This window comes from Myzus persicae, unplaced genomic scaffold, assembly GCF_001856785.1.
Source record: "Myzus persicae strain clone G006 unplaced genomic scaffold, MPER_G0061.0, whole genome shotgun sequence".
NCBI classification, from domain to species: domain Eukaryota; kingdom Metazoa; phylum Arthropoda; class Insecta; order Hemiptera; family Aphididae; genus Myzus; species Myzus persicae.
In genome coordinates, this window is record NW_019101036.1 from 73115 (window position 1) to 96933 (window position 23819).

The following is a 23819-nucleotide window of genomic DNA, read 5'->3' on the forward strand; positions in this document are numbered from 1 at the left end:
AAAAAAAACCTTGATTCAGTAATTGAATATACATTAAAAACATAGAAATATTGCAGTATTCTGTATTCAAAAATTGAATTGTTTATAAAAATCACATTTCAAAATATGAAATTAAAAATATAGGTTACATTAAAAAAATATTTTTATACTAAAATAAAGTACTTAATTTCAATTTTTCAAATATACACTAACCAACAATAATAATGTTACAGTAACGACTATTTTTAGTTTAAAAAAAATCACCTTGTCAAGAATATTTAGCTTATATAATGATATTTTATATGTGATTTACAAAGCAATAAACTCATTTTTGTGTTATGTATACTCCTTATGAAGTTTAAATGAATTAAATGTTTATTTAAGGTGACTTATTTCCATGTATCCTCTTAATGTCAACTAATTTAAAAATAAGTATTAATAAATAGAAACTATAAAATGTTTTATTTCTTTAAAATGTTTAATTATTATTGTCCCATTTTTTTTTAATTTGAGAACAAATATGCATATCAAATTATGATTACCAACTAAAAAGCTTCTGAAGTTCAAATCAAATGCAATTTCCCATTGTTCAAAGCTGAATAGTCTTCTAGAAAAAAGTTTGTAACATGGAACGTATGAGAGGAAGATATTTTGTACCGTAAGCTTAATCAATTGGCAACAAAATCCAGAAATATTCATTAATGGCTGATGATTAATCCGTAGTTCAATGGTTCTCACTTATTTTAAACTATTTAAAATTCGGTGTTGAGTAGCTCAGTTGTGTAAAATATGAAAATTAAATAAAAAATAAATCGCAATTCTCACAAATCGAATTACTTTAGATGGTCTTGTGGCCATCGATATCAGTTATTGAAATATTAATTTTGAATACTTCCGCACTTCCTTAAGAACCTAATTTAGACTCCCCCAAAATCTGAATAACAACTGTCAATTATGAATCATTCAAACAGTCATGGCTATTAATACACTATTCGTCTATATAGTAGGTATTTACCATTTAAAATAATTAAGTATATTTAGCCATGCCCTAATAATTCAAAAATGTTAATTTTTATTTTTTATTTACGACAGACAATAATAATATAACACATTAGAAATTTAGAATTTACAAGAATTTAAGAATCTGTTTTTTTAATGTTATTTTTACTTATCTATTACATTTGAGTTTCTTATCTTTATTCCTTATCATCTGCGTTTAGAAATAACAGATAAGAATATTACATTAGTTATTAAACACGTTTTTTTTCGATTCAATGAAATTCGAGGAAATTTATTTTATTTATTATGTTTCCATATCTTTTTCATTGTTTCATAGTTTTTGTTTTTATATAATAGTTAATAAACTTAAGTTGTAACTTATTTTTCTTAATACATTTTTTTTTTTAAAGCAAATTTAGAATGAAGTGCCATGTTTGCGAAATTAATGAACACAAATATAAATGTCCAAAATGCAGAAACGTAAAGTAGTGAGTACCAATTAAATATTAATAAAGGTAAACGTTTTAATAGTTCTATGATATTTTCTTTTGAATCTATTTTATGCAGTTCTTTGACTTTGGGTAAGATCACTCGCTTACCCTAGAAATATCAGACAGTTTGAATATATTTGCTAGGTAAAACAGTAGGTGTTCAGTCATATCCAAACCAAAATAATTTTAAAAATTTTTCATAGGAGTGAATCATAATTATATGATCAAAGCTCATCAGCTCAGTTCACTGTGTATACAATATGTCATTATGTGTACCTTGCTTAGAACTTTGTGCTATCCACTTTTGTAAGAAATTAGTGTTTCCTTACATCAAATTTGATATAAACGTATTTTACGATAATGAATATGTAGGAATTTTATTACCTACATTTTATTTTGTTTTTCGTATTTTTGTTAATGTGTTACAATTGATTTTAAAATTTAGTAAGAGTATTAAATTTTAATTTCTATTGAAAAATCCAATTATTCAGTAAAAGTATTAAATATTTATCTAGGTTTATTATAAGCATCCAAAAATGTGGATATCAATTAACTAATTAATGGTAACTAAAAAATGAACTGTATGGGACAAAATAAATTAAACTAGTAAGAATATTCCCAATTTACTAAATGTCTGTGCCGTTTATTTTAGTTATTATATTTATACTATTTAAACTTAAAAATAAAAAAAAATGTCTTGAATTTTAAAATTGATATCCTAGATCAAGTAAAACAGATAATTTTGCAAAAATATTCATAGACAGTGAAAATTAAAAATATGTTGATATAATGTTCTAAAACATGTTCAATGAATCAAAAATGTTTTTAATTTCCAGTTGTTCAGTTGCATGTTACCAAAATCATTTATCAAGTGATTGTACAATAAGCAACCAAGCTGCATCAGTTGAAACATTAAAAAATGTACAACTGTATCCTACTGAAGACACAATCCCATCTGAAAAATTGAATTTACTTTGTAAGTATGATTTAACTTAATTATTTATCTAATCCTTATTAATATTGAATTCTTTATACTTTATACATCTTCACTAATTTTAGATTCCGAGCGGTGCAATGAATGTATTAATTTTACAATGATGTTGTTTTTTTACAGTTTGGGGCAGTAAAACTGTAAAAATGCTTTGATTTTCTTCAACAGCAACTTTTAATATAGAAAAGTGAATTTAGTTGGTGCATTTGGGAGGTGAAAATTTAAAATTCCCAATAGTTTTCAAAAGTGACAGGAAAAAAAAACAAAAAATTAAGGAAAATTAAGAATTTTTACTCAAAAGAAGTTTTTGAAAAAATCGATTTCGGTGTTTAGTGTAACTCTAAAAAAAATGACTATAGATACATGAAATGTTCACTGAATGTTTTTGTGAGACACAATGTCTATACACCATATAGTTTTAGTTTTCAAAATATTTTAACTCATTTTGAACTATTTATAGGCATATGAAATTTTCGCTCTGTCAAAAACTTGAAAATGTAATATAAGGTTCCTTGTAAGTTGTTGTTAATGGAAATTTAAAAAAAGATGAGCGTAAATCCACAGAAATTTTTTATGAGTGTGATTTTAAAATTTCAACAAAATACATGATAATCACTAAAATTTTCAAATTATTTTACGTTGAAAAATTCATAAAAATTTTTCTTTTCATCTCTAAGATTCGAAAATTGAATACAAGACTCCTTATAAGTTTGTCTAAGGTTAGCCAGAAAGTCAAAGTAAATATTATTCAATCCATTTCTCATATAGCTTTTCTTATTTTGTTGTTATTCAAAAATGAATAACTTTAGATACTTGAAATTTACACCATATGTTTATATTGTCATTACATAAACTTGATACAATTTTCAATTTTTATAGTTTTTCTATTACACCGTCCTACAATTATAGTGGTATATGGTTTATAACCATAATCAAATGTACGACTATGGTAGAACGGACGTGTCAAATAATTTGCAGCTTTTCTCAAAACTAGAAAAATTATTAAAAATTAGGAGATTAATGAAGTTACAATGTTGAAACGTCAATATTTTCAGAAAAATGAACTCCACAGTATGACTATCTTCAATTTTTAAACTTTTTACCAAAAAATTAAGGCATGAATTATCTGTAGAGCTTGTCCCTGTGAGTCTTAATAAAAACCAGAATTATGATGTCTCCACTATTTCAGGAGATATCGCAGTGGGTGAACCCTCACAAGACACCCTGCAGACTGACAGACTGGCATTGCTTAGAATCGTTTTTTGTATACAATGATTTTATATCATTCAACTAAAATTTAACACAATCCATTACAGTGACCCACTTTTAACCTACTGTATAGTAGAACGACATCCACTTACCCTCTTTTTTTAATCATTATTACTGCTGTAGAAAATTGTTATTATTTTTAAATTTCTAGTTTGTAAAAAAACCCTATTTTATTTTGATTCGATTATAAAAAAAAATTAAATGTTAACATTATACAATTAATTATTATCAATTAACTTACTTATTTTCCTATTGATATATTATTCTATTATTTTTTGTGTTTAGGTTATGACAATCGCCTAAAAGAATTAGTTTCTGATTCTTATTTACAAAAACTATTGGAAAAAATAGACAACAGTACTAATCCTAATGAAGAGTTGGAAAAAGCTATGGTTGAACCTATATTTGAAGAATTTGCTAGAAGATGTTTGGAAATTGTAAGGGATGAAAATGTAAATTGAAGTTTAAACTTAAATAATTTATAAACTATTGGCAAATTATAGCACCTTTGCAGTTAATACCTTTAAGAACATATTTTGTTTACTTAATTAATAATGTTTTAAAAGTTCACAAAGTGTAAATTGACTGAAAACTACTGTTGTTATTATAATAATATAAGATTGAATTTTTAAACTTATTGACTTTTTTCAGTTCATATTATAATTCGTATTTTTATATAGTTCAATTACAACTTCCTATATATACAGGATGATCAATTTAAGATGGTGCACTAATTATCTCAAAAAATATTAACTTTTTTTTGAATTTTTTTTAAAAACTTGATAGATTTATGCTTTTCTAATACTGTATTATATTTAAAAAAATTTCACCCTTATATTTGTTGGTGAAACCACTATCAATTTAAATTTTCAAATAAGAACATATGATAGAAAGGTCATAAGTTCATAAAACCATTTTATTTATGAATATTAGCATTACAATTTGTATTTTTTGTTATTTCGTTTGCGAGATACAGTTCCTCAAAATTTGGTGTTATAAGGAGGTGTTGATTATACTATTATGAATAAATAATTTATTTGTATAGACCAGGAGGTATAAGTGATGAATTTGATACTGTTCAACCCAAGGTAACAATTAATAAATTATAACTTTTGTACTTTGTACCCTAATCATTTATAAGCCTATCGACTAATTAGACATACTGAATTACGAAGAATGAATAGAAGAAAACTGGTTATTTGGATAGCTGTATACTTGTAGCCAAAATTTGAGGAACTGTATCTAACAAACCAAATAACAAAGAATAAAAATTTTAATGCCAAAATTCATAAAAAAAAAATAGTTTTATCAATTTCTGACATTTGTATTATATGTTTCCATTTGAAAATCAAAAGTTGGTAGTGGTTTCACCAATCAATAAAAGGACAAAAAAAAATTTTAATATTATGCAGTTTTAGAAAAACATAAATATAAGAGTTTAAAAAAAAAAATTCAAAAAAATAAATAATAAAAAAAAGACTTTGAAATAATTTGTGTAGGTACCCTCTTAAATGGATCACTCTGTACAAATATTATATTTTATCTGTTGGAAAGAAAAAATACTGGTCTCGCTTGTTCCTTGATTGCACAAACGTTAGGCATGAGCAAACTTTATAAGCAAAAACTTTTCATTCCGGCTACATACTATTTGTTATTAAATCATTCCTGCTAACAGCCACTTTTGAGACAGGTTTGACTCTTCAATTTCTGACATATTAATGCATAAGAGCCACTAGGTGGCTTTCTTTCTCAGATTCTATACAATATAATTTGATATGCTGCTAATATATCTACCTCTCCAAATACATTCCCAGCTGAGTTTTGGGGTTGATAAGGCAATCAAATACATGGAAACTACTGGTATAATAAATGGCTAGTTAAAGTCAATCAAACAAAATCTTAACACACTACTTTCACTCTTTGCATTTCTCCTGTCCTGAAGTTTTTTTAGGTAACATCCCAATTCCATTTTCCCAATTGGTTAAGTATTTGGACCTCACTATTGATTGTTGGCTATTTATTATTGTTTGTATCCAATTTGTCTAACATATTAACAAACAAATATTTAAGCAAACCAATTATTTGTATTATTTGGCAGATTATGTTCTTCTGTAAGTAATGTGGTATCTTCTTGGTTTTGGTTTGGGTCTTAACAAGTTCAAAATCAAAATAGCATTTGACATCTACGTTAAGAAATTCACCTATGTTAAAATTCAAGTGATAAATTGATAAATATATTTTCCATACTTGTAGAAACGAACAAAAAAATGTTAGACTGATGACTGGATTCAAAAACTTTTCTTCCAGTTTTTTCACTAAATCAAAACAACCCATATAACAGTTGTTTATTTCAGCATATTGTTTAAGGTTCTGCTGATCTTTATAACAAGATTCTGGTATTGATAATTGTTTTGCTTTGTAACTATTTCCACCATGTAATCCGCAACATGATAACTAAAAAAAGATAATAACTCTCAAACAAACAAAATACTAAGTACAATGAATAACATAAACAAAACTTGAATCTATTAACAATTAGATCTTTTTAAAAAAAATATTGTTAATTGGGTTTGATGAATAATAATGCTTAGCCAAGGCCATAAATTCAATAATAACTCTAACATACTTTTGAACCAAGGTTAATAAATTTTTTATTTTTAAATATGGTTGTTTCTTTTAAAAAACTGTAACTATTTTATATTTTATTGTATTTATTGGATTTATAAGTGTATTTTTTAAAATTGAATATCCCTTTCAAGTTGTATAGTGTATTAAATTCAAAGCCCAAGTTATCAGATATAGAAATTCCATTTCCTACTTAAAAGTCGAAACCACAATTATTTCAAATTTTTTAGTGTAGATCTTTCCACATTTTCACTCTCACTATTAATTGTGCTTATTTTATTTGATATTACTTAATTGTGAGTAAATAAGTAGATACAAATGTATACAGTAGCATGAAAGGTCCTCAGAAGTATACACTCTCACATCTCTGAACACTAATTCTAGCCCTGCCTTTAACTCGAATCACATTACTTAACCTCCCAAAAAGAAACTATTATTTTAATGTAAGAATACAAATAATGTAAGTTTAAAAAAATATTCAATTTTATATGATAAAACATAGTTATATATGTATGTAATTCATAAAATTAAGAAGTCAAAAGAGAACATTGTTGAGGTGGGATTAGAAATATAATATATTATTTATACATATTTTTGTAACATATTTAAAATTTTTATTTTTTAAGATAATATAAATACAATAATCCATTGAAATATTTGTTGAAATTTACTGGTACAAATAAAGTATTTAAATACAATTTATCACTAAATAAAAGTACCTAATGTTTATAATATTATAAAAAATGACTAACTACAACAAGAATGTCTCAAAAAAAATGTCAAATTCACCAATGTGACAATTTGCTTAGTATAAATGATAATAATTAATAACTAACATTTTTTCCTACAACGGATTCAATATTTGATATAAAACTAGTATTGCACATTTAAAATTAGCAGATTTCTGTTTTGGTAATTCAAATGAATACCTTATGAATAATCATAAAAAAATGTTATAGTGTCTTACTGAAACATTTATTTGTAGGCCACAGTAGACCACTATACGTTGCATACCCCAATAACTACTATATGTCGATACTTTATACATACATTTATAAGGTTAATTGAGTGTAAATTGTAGATCATTAAGAATAAGCAGTATACTAATTTACATTAATTAAAGACTAGGCGTTCACATTAAATTTTACTACATTTTTTTTTATAGGAAATAAAAATACAAATACTTGTCGAAATTAAAATTGAAATGTTGGATATATGTACCTTACTACCTAGTAAATAGTAGAGCAGTAAGTAAATAATCGTGGTTATAGGGAATAACAAATGCAAATTTGGTTTGTTTTAGATTTTAGATTTTGAGCAATGAATGATTTTACAATGATGTGTTTTTTTTTAAAAATTATTTGTATCTGTCATCACCTTTTATGGCAGTAAAAATGCTTTGATTTACTTCAACACCATCTTTTCTGGTAGGAAAGTGAATCTAATTTGTAAAAGGAGTGGGGGTAAAAATATATATCCACAATAGTTTTCAAAAGCGTAAAGAAAAACTTAGATATTTTTTATATATTTTTTTTTAATTTTTTAATTTTTTATATTTTATATTTTTTTTTTAGATAATTTTATATTTTATTTTTTTTTATTATTTTACCAGTTTTCCAAAAAATCGATTTTGTTTTTTGGTGTAACTCTAAGCATCATAAGATTTCGGAACATTGCAGCTATTTTTTAGGTATTATAGACATTAGAAAATGTCTACTTTTATTATATTTTTTTTAAAATTATTGTCGATTCAAAATTGTTGTCCTGTCGAAAAACTTGAAATTTTAATACAACGTTTCTCATAAGTTGTTGGAAACTAAAAAAAATCACTAAAATTGCATATCATTTCGAGTTAGAAATTCATAAAAAATGTTCTATTTATATTTAAGCTTTGAAAACTATAAATACAAGATTCCCTCTAAGATTTTCTATATTTAACAAAAAAAAAGTAAATCGAAAAGTTAAATTATTTTTTTAGAGTTTTTTATTCTATAAATGTCATATTCATAATGTCCATTTTTATTAAAGTAAAATGTTGACTAAATTTATCAAAATCTCGAACATGTTCAAATTATTTTGGACTTCTGTTGTTAAAAACAACACTTATGTTAAATAGTGATAGCCAAGGATTGAAGTACCTATTGAAACAGCGAATCTCATAAATAGTTCATACTGTAACCAAACAATCTAAAATATATATGTAAACACAGCTATTCTTTACTGACATTTTAAGTTCATATTTGAACTAAATTACATATTAAAACCAAGAACAACGATTTTAGTTATTCTGTTGTAATTTAAAAATATTTTTCGTGGGTACATGGAACTTTGAGAGTACCTGCCCACATAATTATATTTAATACACACACAATGACGTTTACAAGTGTAATTTTTTTTAGAAAAAATGAATTTAACCTACTGTTGACGGCTGTACTAAAAACTAATGCCCCCAATAGTAAAATAAATGTATTGATAGGCTAACAGACCATCTTCGCTCAGAATTGTTTTTCGTATACAATGATTTTATATTATTGAATTTAATTGAACACATTCATTACAGTGATTCTCTAGAGTCTAGACTCCTAATGTACAGCAGACTTGAGCAGAGCATTGGCGTTCTCAGATTTTTTGAAAGGGAAAGGGGGGATATGCATTGTTGACTATTCTCAGACCACATTATAAATACATTCATTGATTTATCATATACGACACCCTCATTCTCCATCCATGAGCACCTTGGACCTCCCAATAACAGAGCGACACCCCCGCTTCTTATTCATTAATTAATGGTGTATCATGAATATGGTGTATCGACTATAATATATTAATATGTGCTGTGACCGAGTGGAGCAAAATAGACACGAGTTCCTAGTTAGCGTTTTTATTTTCAAGTAGTAATTTGTAATTATAATAATATTAATATATACATATATACATATTGCCAAGATTAAAATTATTAATATTCAAACGCAATAGAATTTATGAGAAAATAACAACACAATCGTTTTATCTCTTGACTAGTTGAATAAAACAACGACACTGTAATATTTATAATAATAAATAATTAGTCAGTACTCAGTGGTGCTCAGTGCATTGCTCCAGCGCCCACGAAATGTTTCTTACATTTGGGGGCCTAAATCGGGTTGCCTATTTTATCAGGAAACGGTTTGAACATATTAAGTTTACAGATAAACCTGTAATGTAAGATTTCATTATTTTGCGTGAAACCAACGAGCTCTAAATTTGTTTATAATGAAAAATACAGTATCAGTATGCACTATGTACATCAATTTTATGAACGGAAAACTAACGATTTCCTAATATAGTCGTGTGTGACATGACGTGTTATGTATACATCACAATATTTTATTGCCGTCATGACATTACAGTTATGTGATGAGATATAGATATTTTAGTTCTTGTTTTTTTTTTACAGAGCGATTAATGTAATTAATAAAATAAAATTAATTGAAATTGTGCAATGTTGTTAATATATTTTTTTTTTCACTTGGGAGCCCCCGATTAGTTCAAGTATTAAGAACAGTGAATGAGAATTAAGAACACGATTGAAAAATGACAATAAAGAATAATCACAGCGTTTAGAGAAGTGAAATTTCAAAAAACTGGCTAATCAATGAATCCCACGACGGAGAGAATTATGAGAACGTTTTTCGAGAAGTCTTTTCTCTTAGTTCTAAAGCTAATAGCTGTATGTGTCTTATAAATTATAAATAATAATATTATTCCGTGACGAAGACAGTGCCGCAGGAACTATATTTTACGAGGAGGAGGGGAGCAAAACACAAGAAACCTAACCACCATTATATAATATTTAATTATTTATTCGTGATTGATAACAGAAAATCTCTCTTAATATATATATTTCTTTAAGTTATGAAATAGCCCCGCGATTTAAAAAAAATAAAAATAATATTATTATTTTTAATGTTTAAAATTTGAAGAAAAACAATTTTTTTTTTTTTTAATCCTGAATTAAAATAAACTAGGATTTTACTCTCTTCTGGGGTACCTAATGACTAATACCTTGTCCAAGGCCCCGCAATACCTAACGCCGGCATTGCTGGTGGAATATCTCAATAATTTAATAAAGCACTCCTAACAGAAAATGTTAATTTTTTATAGTTCTAAATTATTACTCAATATAATATGTATTGTGTTATAATAATAATAATAATAACAATATTATTGAACACACTCATGAAAATGTGCCAATTTTGAATACGTATCGTAAACGTATTAATTGAACGTAATTTACGACTGTACCTTGGCGTTTTAATTTTGATGTGGTTGCGGGGGGGGGGGAGGAGGAGATTATACTTTTGCGCCCCTTGGATCATGTAGTCTGAGTGGTCAATTTCATCCTATGCCCCCCCCTCCCCCCGACGCCTTGCCACTGGACGGATATGAATGATAATATTATACCTCTATTTATATCAGTTGTGGTCTAGGCCTTTAATCTTTTGTTTATGGTTTTGACGAATTGACGACGTGGGAAAAATTAGAGAATTCGAGATGGATAAACAATACTATATAATATGACGTATATAAGATAGTATATACTATATATTAATATATTATGTTATTGTTAATTTTGTATGGTGTTGCAGTGTTGCTATTCTCGAAGCTAGACAGTAGACGATAATATTTTATATTTTTATCATTATGTTCGTGTAGTGTACATAGTCACGTCATAGACAATAAATGTATAAATCATGATGATAAACGTTGTTTAAAATTATAATCGTGGAATAAATATATTATGCTATCCTATATATGTGCGTGAAAATGTGAAATCCAAGGTGGGGGTCGATGAATCCACCTTGGTAAAATCGTTATATTATTTAGCTAATTATACAATTAGCTAAACAGTTAACAATATAAACATTTATGATAGACGATATGTACATATAAGTGATAAGTGAAACACGCCTGATGTATTTAAACAACTTTATTTAAAATTATTTTTATGTTTCTAACGTTTATATTTATCTGTGTTCTTTCAATCTGGCATAGACCATATATTAAGTATAAGGTTATGCTTATTGCTTAGTAGGTGCAAAGTTTATGCGATTTATGGACTATGGCTGTAGAATGTAGATACTAGATACCTAGTTGATTAAACATACATAAATCTTAAAATCTCGTAAATACATAAGATAAATGTAATCAATGCCCGTGTGGCAACATGTACGAAAGAGAATATAGAAGGTGTGACAGATAGACCTGACCAAGAAAAAAAAATTTTGCTACCTTAAGGTAGGACAAATTTTTGTAAACATTATATGAGTAGTAAATAATTTAGGAAATAAACTCATGTCAGCAAATTTCCTAAAATGGTATTTTGAAAAATTGTCTACGTTCCAAATGAATTAAAAAAAATTCTAAAAAATAAACTACTCGACTTAGATACATGTTTTTACCACCAAAATTTTTCTTATAATCGGATTCACAAATTGGCTATTTTGAACTTAACCAAAAAAAAAATTTAGTTAAATTTAAATTTTTTTATATTCAGTATTAAAAAATTAAAATAATATATTTTTTAAATTGTACATGTAGCGCAAATGACTATGAATTCAAAAAATTCAAAATATTGATCATTATTCATTACAATAGTTATTGCATTCGTCCGTTCTTTCTGTTACACCCTGTATATGTCTTAAAGATACCTATGCATACCACATGATGGGCATGGGACCAAGGTGTATTGTTGATAAATATATTATGTTATAGACATTATACATACATAAAAGATCAAAAGATGTGGCAAAGTCATGGAGACTAGAATAAGGAGACCTAGGTGGATTGATATACTATATGCAGGGGCGTGACTAGGGGGGGGGGGTGTCAACGGTCACTAGGCACGCCCCTGACTATATGGATTTTATATATCAAATATCAATCAACCTTGATCTTGAAAGAGATCAAAGTTTGATCGTCAAACTCCGCTTCTGATTATGTTCCGAAATGTGACGAACACTCGTCAGTCGTCACTCGCTCGATTAGACAACCACAGGCCGCGCTGCAGTCGCTAGGGTTGCTACTTTAACCCGTGTAGTATAAGGATTATTCATGTTTTTCACGTTTTTTCGGACTAAAAATGCACTGACAATATCGAAATTGTTTAGCTTGCACGGTTTCGCATTTACATGCGTGATACGTACACGTGTTCATGTCATAAAGAGTATAAGGTCTATGTGGTCAAAGTGAATGATATCTATTATCTTTAATCTTATTCTGAAAATATTATAATGTTATTGTTTCTCTCTAGCTATAATTTATACAAGAGTATGGATAATCTAATAGCGTTTTCGATTCGACCAATTTTCAGTGAACTTGAGCCACTGTGTTTTGAATTCAATTTAATTGCACTGAGAATACCCAGTTCCTCAGAACTTCATTTTTACACGGTCGATTGTTGAGAGCAATGGGTGCATACTGCATTACTGCATAATGATTTTATAAGTATAAAGATAAACCGTTTTTATCTGTGAACGGGACACATCATTATCTGACTTCCTATTTATCACATTATTATCAATATAATTATATTTATTATTTATATCTGATAATAATGTTTATTTTTTTTATTCGATTATAAAAAACCAGTACGACACTCGCGTAGTGCTATTGGAATTATAAGGCATTCTATCTTGTTGAAAGAGTTATAATATTATATATTTTTCCAACAATAATGTATACTAATATGAGGTGTTTTCACTATTAAGTTATATTATTGAGTATACTAGCACAGTTAATATTATTATAATACAATCTGTGATACTAGTATGAGGTCAATGACCCCGGACCGCTCGCTGTTATCAGCCCATTTATTTATAGACTATGGATAAAACCGATACGTATATATAATGTCTGTGGGGTGAAATGAAAAAAAAAATGATTAAACCGTTTTGTACAATCACAGAATTTGGTTCCATGAAAAACCGTACGCGGTATCTGATAAGAATCGAGCCATATGTTCGCAAGGTCGAGGTTGTTTTTTTTTCGCGCATTCCTCATCGATGAGGCGTGTTTTCGTGGAAATATGCTGCAGTACGTGCGTCTGCGTCTGTGAAACGCGAAAAATTCTAAATTGACGACGATCTACGATTAATTACGATACTCTGTCGTTTGGGTTCTCGATGCCGTCAGTTTACCTTCCGCTGCTCTCGATCGCAACGTTGACGCTTACAGTGTCCGCGCCGCAGACCGCAGTGTCCGATTGATGTCGAAACCAGTCGGCCGTAGACTACGGTGGTGTACGCGTATGTTCGTGTCCGTTTCAGTTTTTGATAATTTTTTCGAATTTTTTTCTGCACGATTTGTCGCAGACGTATGTTATTCCCCGCACACAATGTTGCGTACAAAGCCGACGAAAGTATGTAGCGCACATATTTTGTCTTATACACTTTAAACTCGTTGTTATAATATACTCATTCTATTATTATACCGATACATTGTTATAACCATACGTGTTTAGGCGGCCACGTTTCCAGCGTAGGTTATTACATTGTAGGTGTATTGTAGAACTATCGAAGCGTATCGCCATGGATGACGGTAATACGGATCAAAAGGCCAACGACGTGCAGTCCGACATAAAACAAAATTGTGGGGAAAATGTCAATTCTATACAACCACCTTCAAGTGATAACTGTGCAGCCAAAAAGACGTCATTTGAAATCACTAGTATCACAGAACCAAATAATGATGACATTGATGAAGATTCCCCAGACACCGACTCACATGTTCATGATCACAGAACAGTAGATAATAGGCACGAAGCTGAATTGCAAAATTATGCTGACAACATGGTTGTGTACAATACGTCTAATGATCTAGGCAGTTCTGCACCAGTCATACCGACCAGCTCACAATATGGTCTGGCTATTGTTGATAATTCAGATGGTGGCCATTCTTTAGGTTCCATAAAAAATGAAGATATGCATGGTGTCGATGCTAATTCACAAAAGAATGATTGTGATTTAAATGGTCTTCAAAATAAAAATAGAAATGAGAGGTTCAAAGTAGTGAAAATTGAAAGTACAGAACCATTTAAACGCGGTCGTTGGGTGTGTATGGACTTTTTAGATCATTCAATGAATCAACAACAATCAGGTAACAATAAAATGATCATGGTAAATGGTGATAACAAGGCTTATTCTCAGGCAAATGACTTGGATACAACTGAGCCATTGGACAATGGCCACCATGAAAATCCTGAGTTCAGAGTCTGTACTAATAATGTCAGTACTTATACCAGTAACTGTAATAACTCTGATAATTATAAAAATCCAACTTCTACTTATAATATTGTATCGTCTGGTGTAACTACTCCTATCCATAGTGCTTGTGTGTCTCCTGGTCAAAGCTTACAGACTAATATGCAAGTTCCAGTTTTATCGGGTCAGCCAATTTCAACTTCTGTACAAGCACCACAGCCCCAAAGTCTTACCCAAGTTCAATTACCAACCCAGCATAATAATATTAATCAGAATTGTATATCACATTCCAGCTTACAGTCTCAGCAGATACAACAAGTGATTGCAAATGCCGGTGTTATGCAATCTCAGTTACAACAAACTCAACCAGTTATCAATGTTATGCAAAATCAAAACCCATCAATACAGCCACAGTCTATTCAACATATTAATTCTGTTGATCAGAGTGTTACTCAAACAATGCCACAACAATATCAACCTATGTCACAGGCAAATTTACAACAACAAATTATGCAGCATAACATGCCAGCACAATTTCAAAAATCATTTGTACAACAGAATCAATCTGTTTTACCTAACTGTGCGCCTATACAGCAATCAGTAAACCAAATGATTAATCAACAAGTTCCTCAATATTACAACTCCCCGCCAGTCCAGTCTCAAAATGTTACTTCTGAATCTTCAACTACGGTGTCTATGTCCAATCAACATATTGGTCAACAGCAATTTCAGTCGATACCTATTCAAAATCAACCATTGCAAAATCATGTACAACTTCAACAGAACCAACAACAATTACCAGCCCCTGTGCAACAAATGCAACAGCCTAGCCCTCAGCAAAATATGGTACAACAAAATCAAATGCAATCTCAAATGGTCCAACAAAATCAACAATTGTCTCATCAGCCAACCATTTCTCAGCCTAGTCAACCTCAACAAACCCAGTCTGTTCCTCAACAAAGTCAACAAATGTCTCAGCAACATATCCAGCAGCCTCAACAAACACCACAACCCCAACAGACACATGTCCAGCAAGTATCATCTTCACAGCAACAGCAACAACAACAACAACAAGCGCCTCAACAAATGCAACAAGTTGGACAACAGTTACAAGGACCACAAGGTTCACAAATCCAGCAACAATTGCCACAGCAAACTCATCATATCAATCAACTTACTCAAATTACCAATCAACCGCAGCAAATGCCTCAGTCAAATCAAATGCAACAAATAGCTCAGCAAAATCAACAAATTTCACATCAACCTCAACAAATTACACTGCAGAGCCAACAGATACCCCTCCAGACACAATTACAACATTCTAAGCAAATGCAAACAACTCAAATTCAGCCTCAGTCTCAACAGATTCCTCAACAACAGCAGATTCCTCAACAGCAACAGATAAGTCAGAATCAAATGATTCATCAAAATAGTCAACAAATAAATCATGCGGGGCAAATGATTCCTCAGCAAACTCTTAATCAAGGACAACAGTTAAATCAACAAAATCAACAAGTTCAACAGCAACAGCAACAACAACAACCACCTCAACAACAAATACAGCAACAATTAGCCCAAACTAGCCAACCTAGTCAACCAATGTCTCAACAAATTCTTCAACCAAATCAAAGTATGCCCCAACAAAATCAAGTACTAACTCAGCAGTTGGGAATAAGTCAATCAAATTCCCAAATGTCTGTTCCTCAATCTCAAAACCAACAAGTAATCCAACCACAACAACCACAACACATGCAACAAGCTGGGCAGCAATATCAACAACCTCAACAAATGATGCAATCTCAGCCACAGCAATTGCCAATGCAAAATAATCAACCCATCATGCATCAGCCAAGTTATTCACAGGCTCAAAGTTTGAATGCTATGCAACTTCAGCAAGCCGTAATGCAAATTCCAACTAACACTGTTACGTCTACTCAAATGCATATACAGCAGCAACAGCCAGTGGGTCAATCTAATATGATGCAGCAACCTCAAATTACCGTTATGCCGCAAAATAACATACCACCTATGTCCCAACAACAAATGACATATTCACTACAACAACATGTGCCTATTAACCCAAACTATGCTAACAGTATGCAAAATTGTTACATTCCTTCCCAACAACAAATGGCGCCTTACAAACCTATGAAAACTGTAGAAACTATAAAAAAAAAAGAAGACAATAACACTGAAGATGTTGATAATGGAACCACTAATAGTGCAACTACTACTGTAGCTATAGATAACAAAATTGAACAAGCTATGGATTTGGTCAAAAGCCATCTTATGTATGCTGTGCGTGAAGAAGTAGAAGTATTAAAAGAGAAGATCGCAGAGCTAATGGATAAAGTTGGACTTCTAGAAACAGAAAACTCTAATCTTAGGATGCTTGTACCTCCAGACATATTAGAACAATATAACCGTGAAAAACAAAAATCTACAAACGGTCAGTCTACTCATAATCAATAGACTTAAGTTTAAACTATTTGGTAAATGATGAAATACTAATATGTTAGGCTAAATAATGTAAAAAACAGTGATGTGTACAGATTGTTATCTTTATTAGTTTGATTTGTACAGTGTAATATTAGTAAAGACTTTGAGTTTAATCATTTTATTTTAATAGCTAACTATGTAGCTAGGTATGTACTTTTATATTTTTTTGAATATGATAATATTTCAAATCAAATAGGCCCAAAGTTAAAAATATTCAAATGTTGAGTATTTTAGAATATGATAGGGAGCAAGGACACTGTTATATTATATTTTGTTCATTTATACTTTTCATAAAATATTGATAATTGTTTTTCAATGTGCTTATTTTTTAAGACTGTGTTTAATTAAAACAAATTCAAAATTGAAGTCTAAATACTGATTCATTTTTTTTTAATTATGGTATACGACTATACGAGGTACATTATGTCCTTGCTTTGTGATGTGCAATTGTTTGCGAATTTAAATGTAAACTTTACTTTAAGATTGGAACTGACTGAATAAAAAAAAAAATTTTTGGTTAAATTTTAAATGATAATTTTTTAGGTGTGCTAAAAAAATAATGATAATTATTAATATACACTCCAACTGATTATTTTGTATAATAACCAGTATAATATGAAAGCTCGTATAAAAGACATTTTTTGATTATATATTAGAATAAAATATAATTTATCTGATAAAATTATTAGTCTAAGCAAATACCTAAGCAACACTTAGGTAAATATGAAAATTTAAATTAAATTCTGTATGATAAACATATCATTGTTAAATTTGTTAGTGTTAGCCTGGTTGTAAAAATATATATATATATTATTTAAGGTTCAATTTCTTCCAAATTGTATTCTTTATAAAATATATATTTATTCTCTTACATGTCTATAAAAAGAGTAAACACAATAAATATTTAGTATAATACACTTTTTTGGAAAAGACTATAACCAATAACCAGTTTTGTTATCATTATCCTTGTCACTAGATATTTTTACTAAATTCAAATTGTCAGTATACTCATTTCTATGACACAAACACGCTGGCATCTAATCACAATTTTAGTCAATAACAACATTGTTGCAGTCAACGTATTCACTTAATTTTTAGTCTTATAAGTTACAATTTATATTTTCTTCTTATCTCTATATTGCTCATATTTGTGGTTTTCTGAGTCACTAACAGTGTTGTATTATAAATAAAATACTCAAATTTTTAACTATGAAGTTTTTGATACAGGTAGTACATTAAATATATTCTATGGTTATTTATAGAATTTTATATTAAATACTCAAATATTCTTCTAATTCTTCTTACACCACTTACACTATTCAAAATATATTTTAATTATTTTAGTAAATATTTACTTAATCATATTTTAAAATATAACTCATTTAACCAGAATCATAATTTAAAACTTTAAATATTGTTTATGATTAAAGTAGGTTTATTTTTTAAATTCATTACCTATTGGTAATATAATTTGTGATGTATTTTAAACAATCATATTTTAAGAATATTAAATATTTGAGTATTTACCCAAAATATATTCTATTATTTACAGTACCTACTTGTTTATTTTATTTATTTCACCCATTACCTACTACATATTATTTAATACCAGCAATGTATAACACCTAATTAAAATATGTAATTATTAAATTTAACATGTAATTAATATCATTATGGTAATTTATTTTATATTAGCTGTCTAGGCTTCAATATAGTTTTAAATAATATTTTTATTAGCTTGCTGTATAATGTGCAAAGATTTCTATGTATATTTTATTTGTTTCAATTATTATGAATTGTGATAGTTTCAATATACCTATACAAAATTGATAAGGCTTGTGAATGTATACCTAATATTTATGTATTGAAGATATTTGTTTTTGCCTTTTCAGTTCAAGAATATATGTTCTTCTTTTTATACTCCTACTAGACAATATATATTATAATAAATAAATAACTAATTTATGATAAAAAAAAACTGAGCATTATTATTATTATTAACTATATAACTTACATATAGATTCTAAAGATGATTACCTCTGACTGAAATGAATTCCAACGTTGTGTGACATCTGATTGAGTGCCGTAACTTAAAAAACTCAACTTCATTTCTTTTTTTACCATAATATGTTGATCAATTATTCTGTTAATTATTGTTATTCCAAGTCCGAGCTGAAATATTGCACTAATTATCATAACACCACTAATCTATATTTAAATAAAAATATATACAAGTATAAATTAATGCAGGTTAATCGTTATTGATAAGAATATAGAAAAGTTAACAGGTACCTACTGAATAATAATCATTCATGTGAATTAAAAAACAAAAACAATAAAAGCTGAAAAAAATAAGTATATGTATTATGTATGTAACCATCTACAAAACATGGTATACCTTTGTGGGTATGATTTTAGAGGGAGTTAACTCTTCTTCTATGAGTCTAGAGCCTCCCTCCCCCCATTATCTTACCCCAACTTATTTTTATATTATGTATATCAAATACAAATAAAATTCAATCATTTCAAAACTTTGCTCTTGGATTAGTAATTGATGCTTCTAGAGGCTTCCTAGTTCCCTACATATCAAACTTAACATTATACACAGATCTAACAATAAAACATAAAATCTTTATTTAATAAAGAAGCCAAATGGTTTTATGAAAGATGACCTACATAATAGTCCATTATCTCATCCAAATCCATTAATTCAAAACTTATCCACTTTATCAATTCCTGGTAATCCTCGTAGACGCCTGAAGTGTAAATAATGTTGTGATCAGTACCATAATGATTAATAAACATATATTGCCACTTAGGTAATAAACAATGCAATCAATGAGAGTAGCTTCTTTTATTACTTTTCAGAGTTTTTTCCTATTAAGGTTTTTATTCCCATATCAGATACCTATATGCTTGTTGTACCTCAATTTGCTGTAAATTATTACCTACCTACCTATAAAACATTCATACTTCAATTTATAATCTACCTATATACTGTACAATTTCCATTGCAATTGGACTATATTATGTCAGCAATGTTTATATAAAATAAATAAATTAATAGTACGCTTGTTTACAATTACCTACCTATTTACTTATTAACAGTTATATAATATGTATATACAAAAATGTATACCATAGTAAATTTAATAATTTAATTCATTCATTCAGTAGGTGCCTTATTCATTGATATAATATGAATATATAATGAAATAATTTATTAATTATAATAATAATTTGTGCATATGCCTACACAATAGCAAAGTTGTCTGCGTATAGTTAAAGCAGTATATAATCCACAAATACACGACAACATCATTAAAAAGCCACTATATAAACAAAAAAATATTGTTTTATTTGTTTCTAAGTTGAGAAACGTTCTTGTGATATCCAAATTTGATATATATTTGTCAGATGTTTTCATTAAAATAATTGAACATATCTAAACAAAAATAATAAACTATATTTACACTTAGGTATGTATTATCGTGATTAGTGATTAACTTAGAATATCTATAAAAACTATCCTTAGTCTTAGAGCTATGATATTTTTATATATGATTTAAAAATTGAGTAGGTAACTAATAATAATAATTAGAATTATAGCATTATAGAATTTGTTATTTATTATTTATCTACCCAGCCATCTGTTTAGAAAGTTATACCATCAAAATTGCCTTAAGTTTTACAGTGCCAAAATGCTTATGTATATTTCTTAGAACAGGGAATATAAAAATATAAATTGGTTTAAGTAGTTTACAAAAACCGATAAAAACATCCATAAATATTGATTTCCCGTGAAAAATTGTCAATGAAAATGTTTAACCCTGAGTTGAGCAATGATAGTATTATTCTGCTAATGATGTGCTTTTTTAAGAGAAATACAAAAATGAGGTTTATTAGTAAGGTATGCCAATAATTGTGTTGAGACTAATAATGCTTTTTACAATTAATTCCAATACGGTTTAGTAAAAGTTGCAAGCATGCAACTAAAAAAGATGTTTTTAAAATGATTTTTTCAACAGTTGGGCAACCAGAATACCTATTCCGTATTATTAGTGCCAACGAAATTGGTTGGCTTAATTGTTAATGGGTACTTAGTGAATTAACGACAAACCATATACCTATAGATTGAAACACAATGGAGGAGAATCAGTTACAAAAGAATTCTAGCGATGTTTATTAATTGTTACTTGTGTGTTGAAAAATCTGTTTTTTTTAAAGGTGGTTATTGCTTTATTCTAGTGATCATAAGGGTCAAGGGAGCACAATTTATCTGTGAAAAAACAGATCAATTACCGACGATTTAGACTGGAGATTATAAAGTAAACAATCATAAGATGACGCTCCACGGGTATTTGTTGTCACCGTCTCAAAAGTGCTGAAGTATAACAGCAAATGTACGTTCAGCAACTTCGTTAGTTCAAACCAGGGGTCGCTAATCAATCAATCTTTTTAGGAATATAGGTCGATCGTTATAAAAATTAATTTTACCATTATCGGTCGATCGCGTAATAAATAATCGGATAATGTGGAATTTTTTGGTTCAACTTGGTTATGCGAGTCAACATTTACGAGTATGAAGGACTTAAAGAACAAATATCGGTCAAGAATTACAAACAGTAATTTGGATTCCAGCTTACGAGCAGCTGTCTCTAATTATATACCAGAATTCTCAAAACTTGCAGAAAACCAATGCCAGTTATTATATTAATAAATTAAAATGTTTTACTTTTTCTCAAGTATTATTAAAATATTACATTATTATAATTAATATTATGAAGTAATTATAAATAATTATTCTTTGGAGCTTGGACCTTATTTTTTTTTGCTCATCATACAATATTCTTGGATGTCGATCACCAGGGACTTAAAATTTCAAATGTAGCTCACTTGTTTGAAAAGGTTGGCGACCCCCTGTTTAAAAATTATAATAAATCGACCTATAATGAAACTTGATGGTAAGAACATTATCCGTGGTTGAACGTGGGTTATTTTACTGTAGTTAAATTTTCTAGCAAGTTTTGTGTATGCAATTGTAAGAGAACTCTTAAGGAGGCCGGAAAACAAAAAAATATATAAATAAGTGTACAAATTCTTATTTTATTTGACAAGATGCTTTTAAAACAAAAACATAACTCGATCGTCATAGTACGACGAGACGAGACTGTCAGACTGTAGGTACTACTAGCAGTACTAGGTAAATCGAATAATAATAATTCCATAATAGGTACCTAATTAGTAATTACTTATTGGTCGACTATCGTTTGATCTATAGTGGCGCCGAAGTTTTGAAAATGTTGTGGGGCAATTTTGAAACTTCGTGGCCTCAATATATTAATTATTTAATATATAAGTACCTGCCCTAATATATATATTTACTCATAATTACAGTAACGTGGATTTAATATACTCATGCTCATAATAAAGTTATGATGTAAATAAAATGTGGCCGTCTGGCCACATTTTTAAAAAAAGAGGTCAGGCCATAGCCCGACGTTAGCATGGATTTCGGAGCTACTGGACTCGGGTCACTCCAAGCGCACATACGTACATTTATAAATGTATATAATTAATAAGTGCGGGATATGTTCGAGGGTTATATTGGTGCGATAAGTACGCGGTGATACAGAACAGTCCTGCAGCTGTACATGGAAAAATTCCAACAATAAATATAAGTCCTACACAATAGAGAGTGAATTAAAAATGCCCATAACTCACTAAAAAAGTGAACTATCGTAAAAATCCTACACTCAAACACAGATAATAATATAATGTTCTTATACCACCAAGTTTCATATTATAATATATTATACCTACCTATATAATAGATCGATTCACTATAATTTTTAGATTAATGAAGCTGAGTAATTTTACTCAATGAAAAGTTGGTTGGTACATCTCATCCACATATATACAAAATATAATATCTATTATATTCATGAGGCTTACCATTAAAAAAATATTGGAATAAAACATTATTGATGGTTCAGTGTACATGAACACTAAAAAATCTTTCCATTTTTCGTTTGTACGCTGACTGTCTAAATATCTGCTATCAATTGACGTTACTGAACTATAACCTTCGTACAACAACGAGGACATCCTTGTGTTAAGCGTATTTTTATTATCCGCTGTAGACCGCTGTAGCGATCGTTGACTTTCATTCTCCTCATCGTTGTTTTCATCTGCAGGTAAAGGTCCTCCGCCGTAATAAGACGAGGTTCTCTTTCTTTCAACTCTTCTATTAAGTTCTACTTCTTCTAATGGATGTAAACTTGTACGCCTTTGATTGACAACGTCAGATGGTTGCGAACTTGCGCTTGGCTGGTCATTTAGAATCTGTGAAACTAATAAATAAATATATTTTAGTTTATGAATATTTCGGTCATCGATGATTCTTATATAATTTATATAATTACCTATTAATAGGTACCTACTTAGTACTTATACTCTCAAGTGATTATTTGTTTTGATTTGTACGAAATGTAAGTATTAATTTGATTAGATCATTATAAAGAAGTAAGTACACTTGTACACTTGATAGTTACACGCTTTTATAATTGTAATTACCTTACCTTGATCAGACTCGGGTGTTTCGTCATTTGCATTACCATCATCATTTTGGTCCAAAGCTTTTGAATCATCATCACTCATGATAATACTAGCTATATTAATAGACACATAAAACAATTATAGTTTAAACTCAATTTTTTATTAGGA

The 23819-nt window shown here is 28.9% G+C and overlaps 3 protein-coding genes across 3 annotated transcripts; 2 read left to right on the forward strand and 1 right to left on the reverse strand.

Moving 5' to 3' along the window:
- The first annotated feature begins 1152 nt into the window (after positions 1–1152).
- On the forward strand, positions 1153–4362 carry LOC111027449 (zinc finger HIT domain-containing protein 3). The gene is made up of 3 exons (XM_022305833.1): positions 1153–1466; positions 2306–2445; positions 4015–4362. Exons 1-3 carry the CDS (start codon positions 1399–1401, stop codon positions 4188–4190), a joined length of 384 nt encoding a protein of 127 aa, XP_022161525.1. The 5' UTR covers positions 1153–1398; the 3' UTR covers positions 4191–4362.
- A 92-nt stretch (positions 4363–4454) lies between these two features.
- On the reverse strand, positions 4455–23798 carry LOC111027451. Its single transcript, XM_022305835.1, has 6 exons — positions 23675–23798; positions 23049–23446; positions 20350–20538; positions 19131–19301; positions 5977–6183; positions 4455–5912 (listed from the first exon to the last, which is right to left on the reverse strand). Exons 1-6 carry the CDS (start codon positions 23751–23753, stop codon positions 5829–5831), a joined length of 1128 nt encoding a protein of 375 aa, XP_022161527.1. The 5' UTR covers positions 23754–23798; the 3' UTR covers positions 4455–5828.
- On the forward strand, positions 13387–18172 carry LOC111027446 (transcription factor SPT20 homolog). Its single transcript, XM_022305829.1, has one exon. The coding sequence runs from the start codon at positions 13923–13925 to the stop codon at positions 17064–17066; it is 3144 nt and encodes a 1047-aa protein (XP_022161521.1). The 5' UTR covers positions 13387–13922; the 3' UTR covers positions 17067–18172.
- Positions 23799–23819: the final 21 nt, after the last annotated feature.

Coding starts and splice junctions, on each gene's coding strand:
- LOC111027449 (XM_022305833.1), top strand. CDS start 1,399: ATGAAGTGCCATGTTTGCGAAATTAATGAACACAAATATAAATGTCCA. Junction 1,467..2,305: donor AAATGCAGAAACGTAAAGTA/GTGAGTACCAAT, acceptor TTTAATTTCCAG/TTGTTCAGTTGCATGTTACC. Junction 2,446..4,014: donor TGAAAAATTGAATTTACTTT/GTAAGTATGATT, acceptor TTTTGTGTTTAG/GTTATGACAATCGCCTAAAA.
- LOC111027451 (XM_022305835.1), bottom strand. CDS start 23,753: ATGAGTGATGATGATTCAAAAGCTTTGGACCAAAATGATGATGGTAAT. Junction 20,539..23,048: donor ATTCCAATATTTTTTTAATG/GTAAGCCTCATG, acceptor ATTTTTGTTTAG/ATATGTTCAATTATTTTAAT. Junction 19,302..20,349: donor GCAGACAACTTTGCTATTGT/GTAGGCATATGC, acceptor ATTTAAATATAG/ATTAGTGGTGTTATGATAAT.
- LOC111027446 (XM_022305829.1), top strand. CDS start 13,923: ATGGATGACGGTAATACGGATCAAAAGGCCAACGACGTGCAGTCCGAC.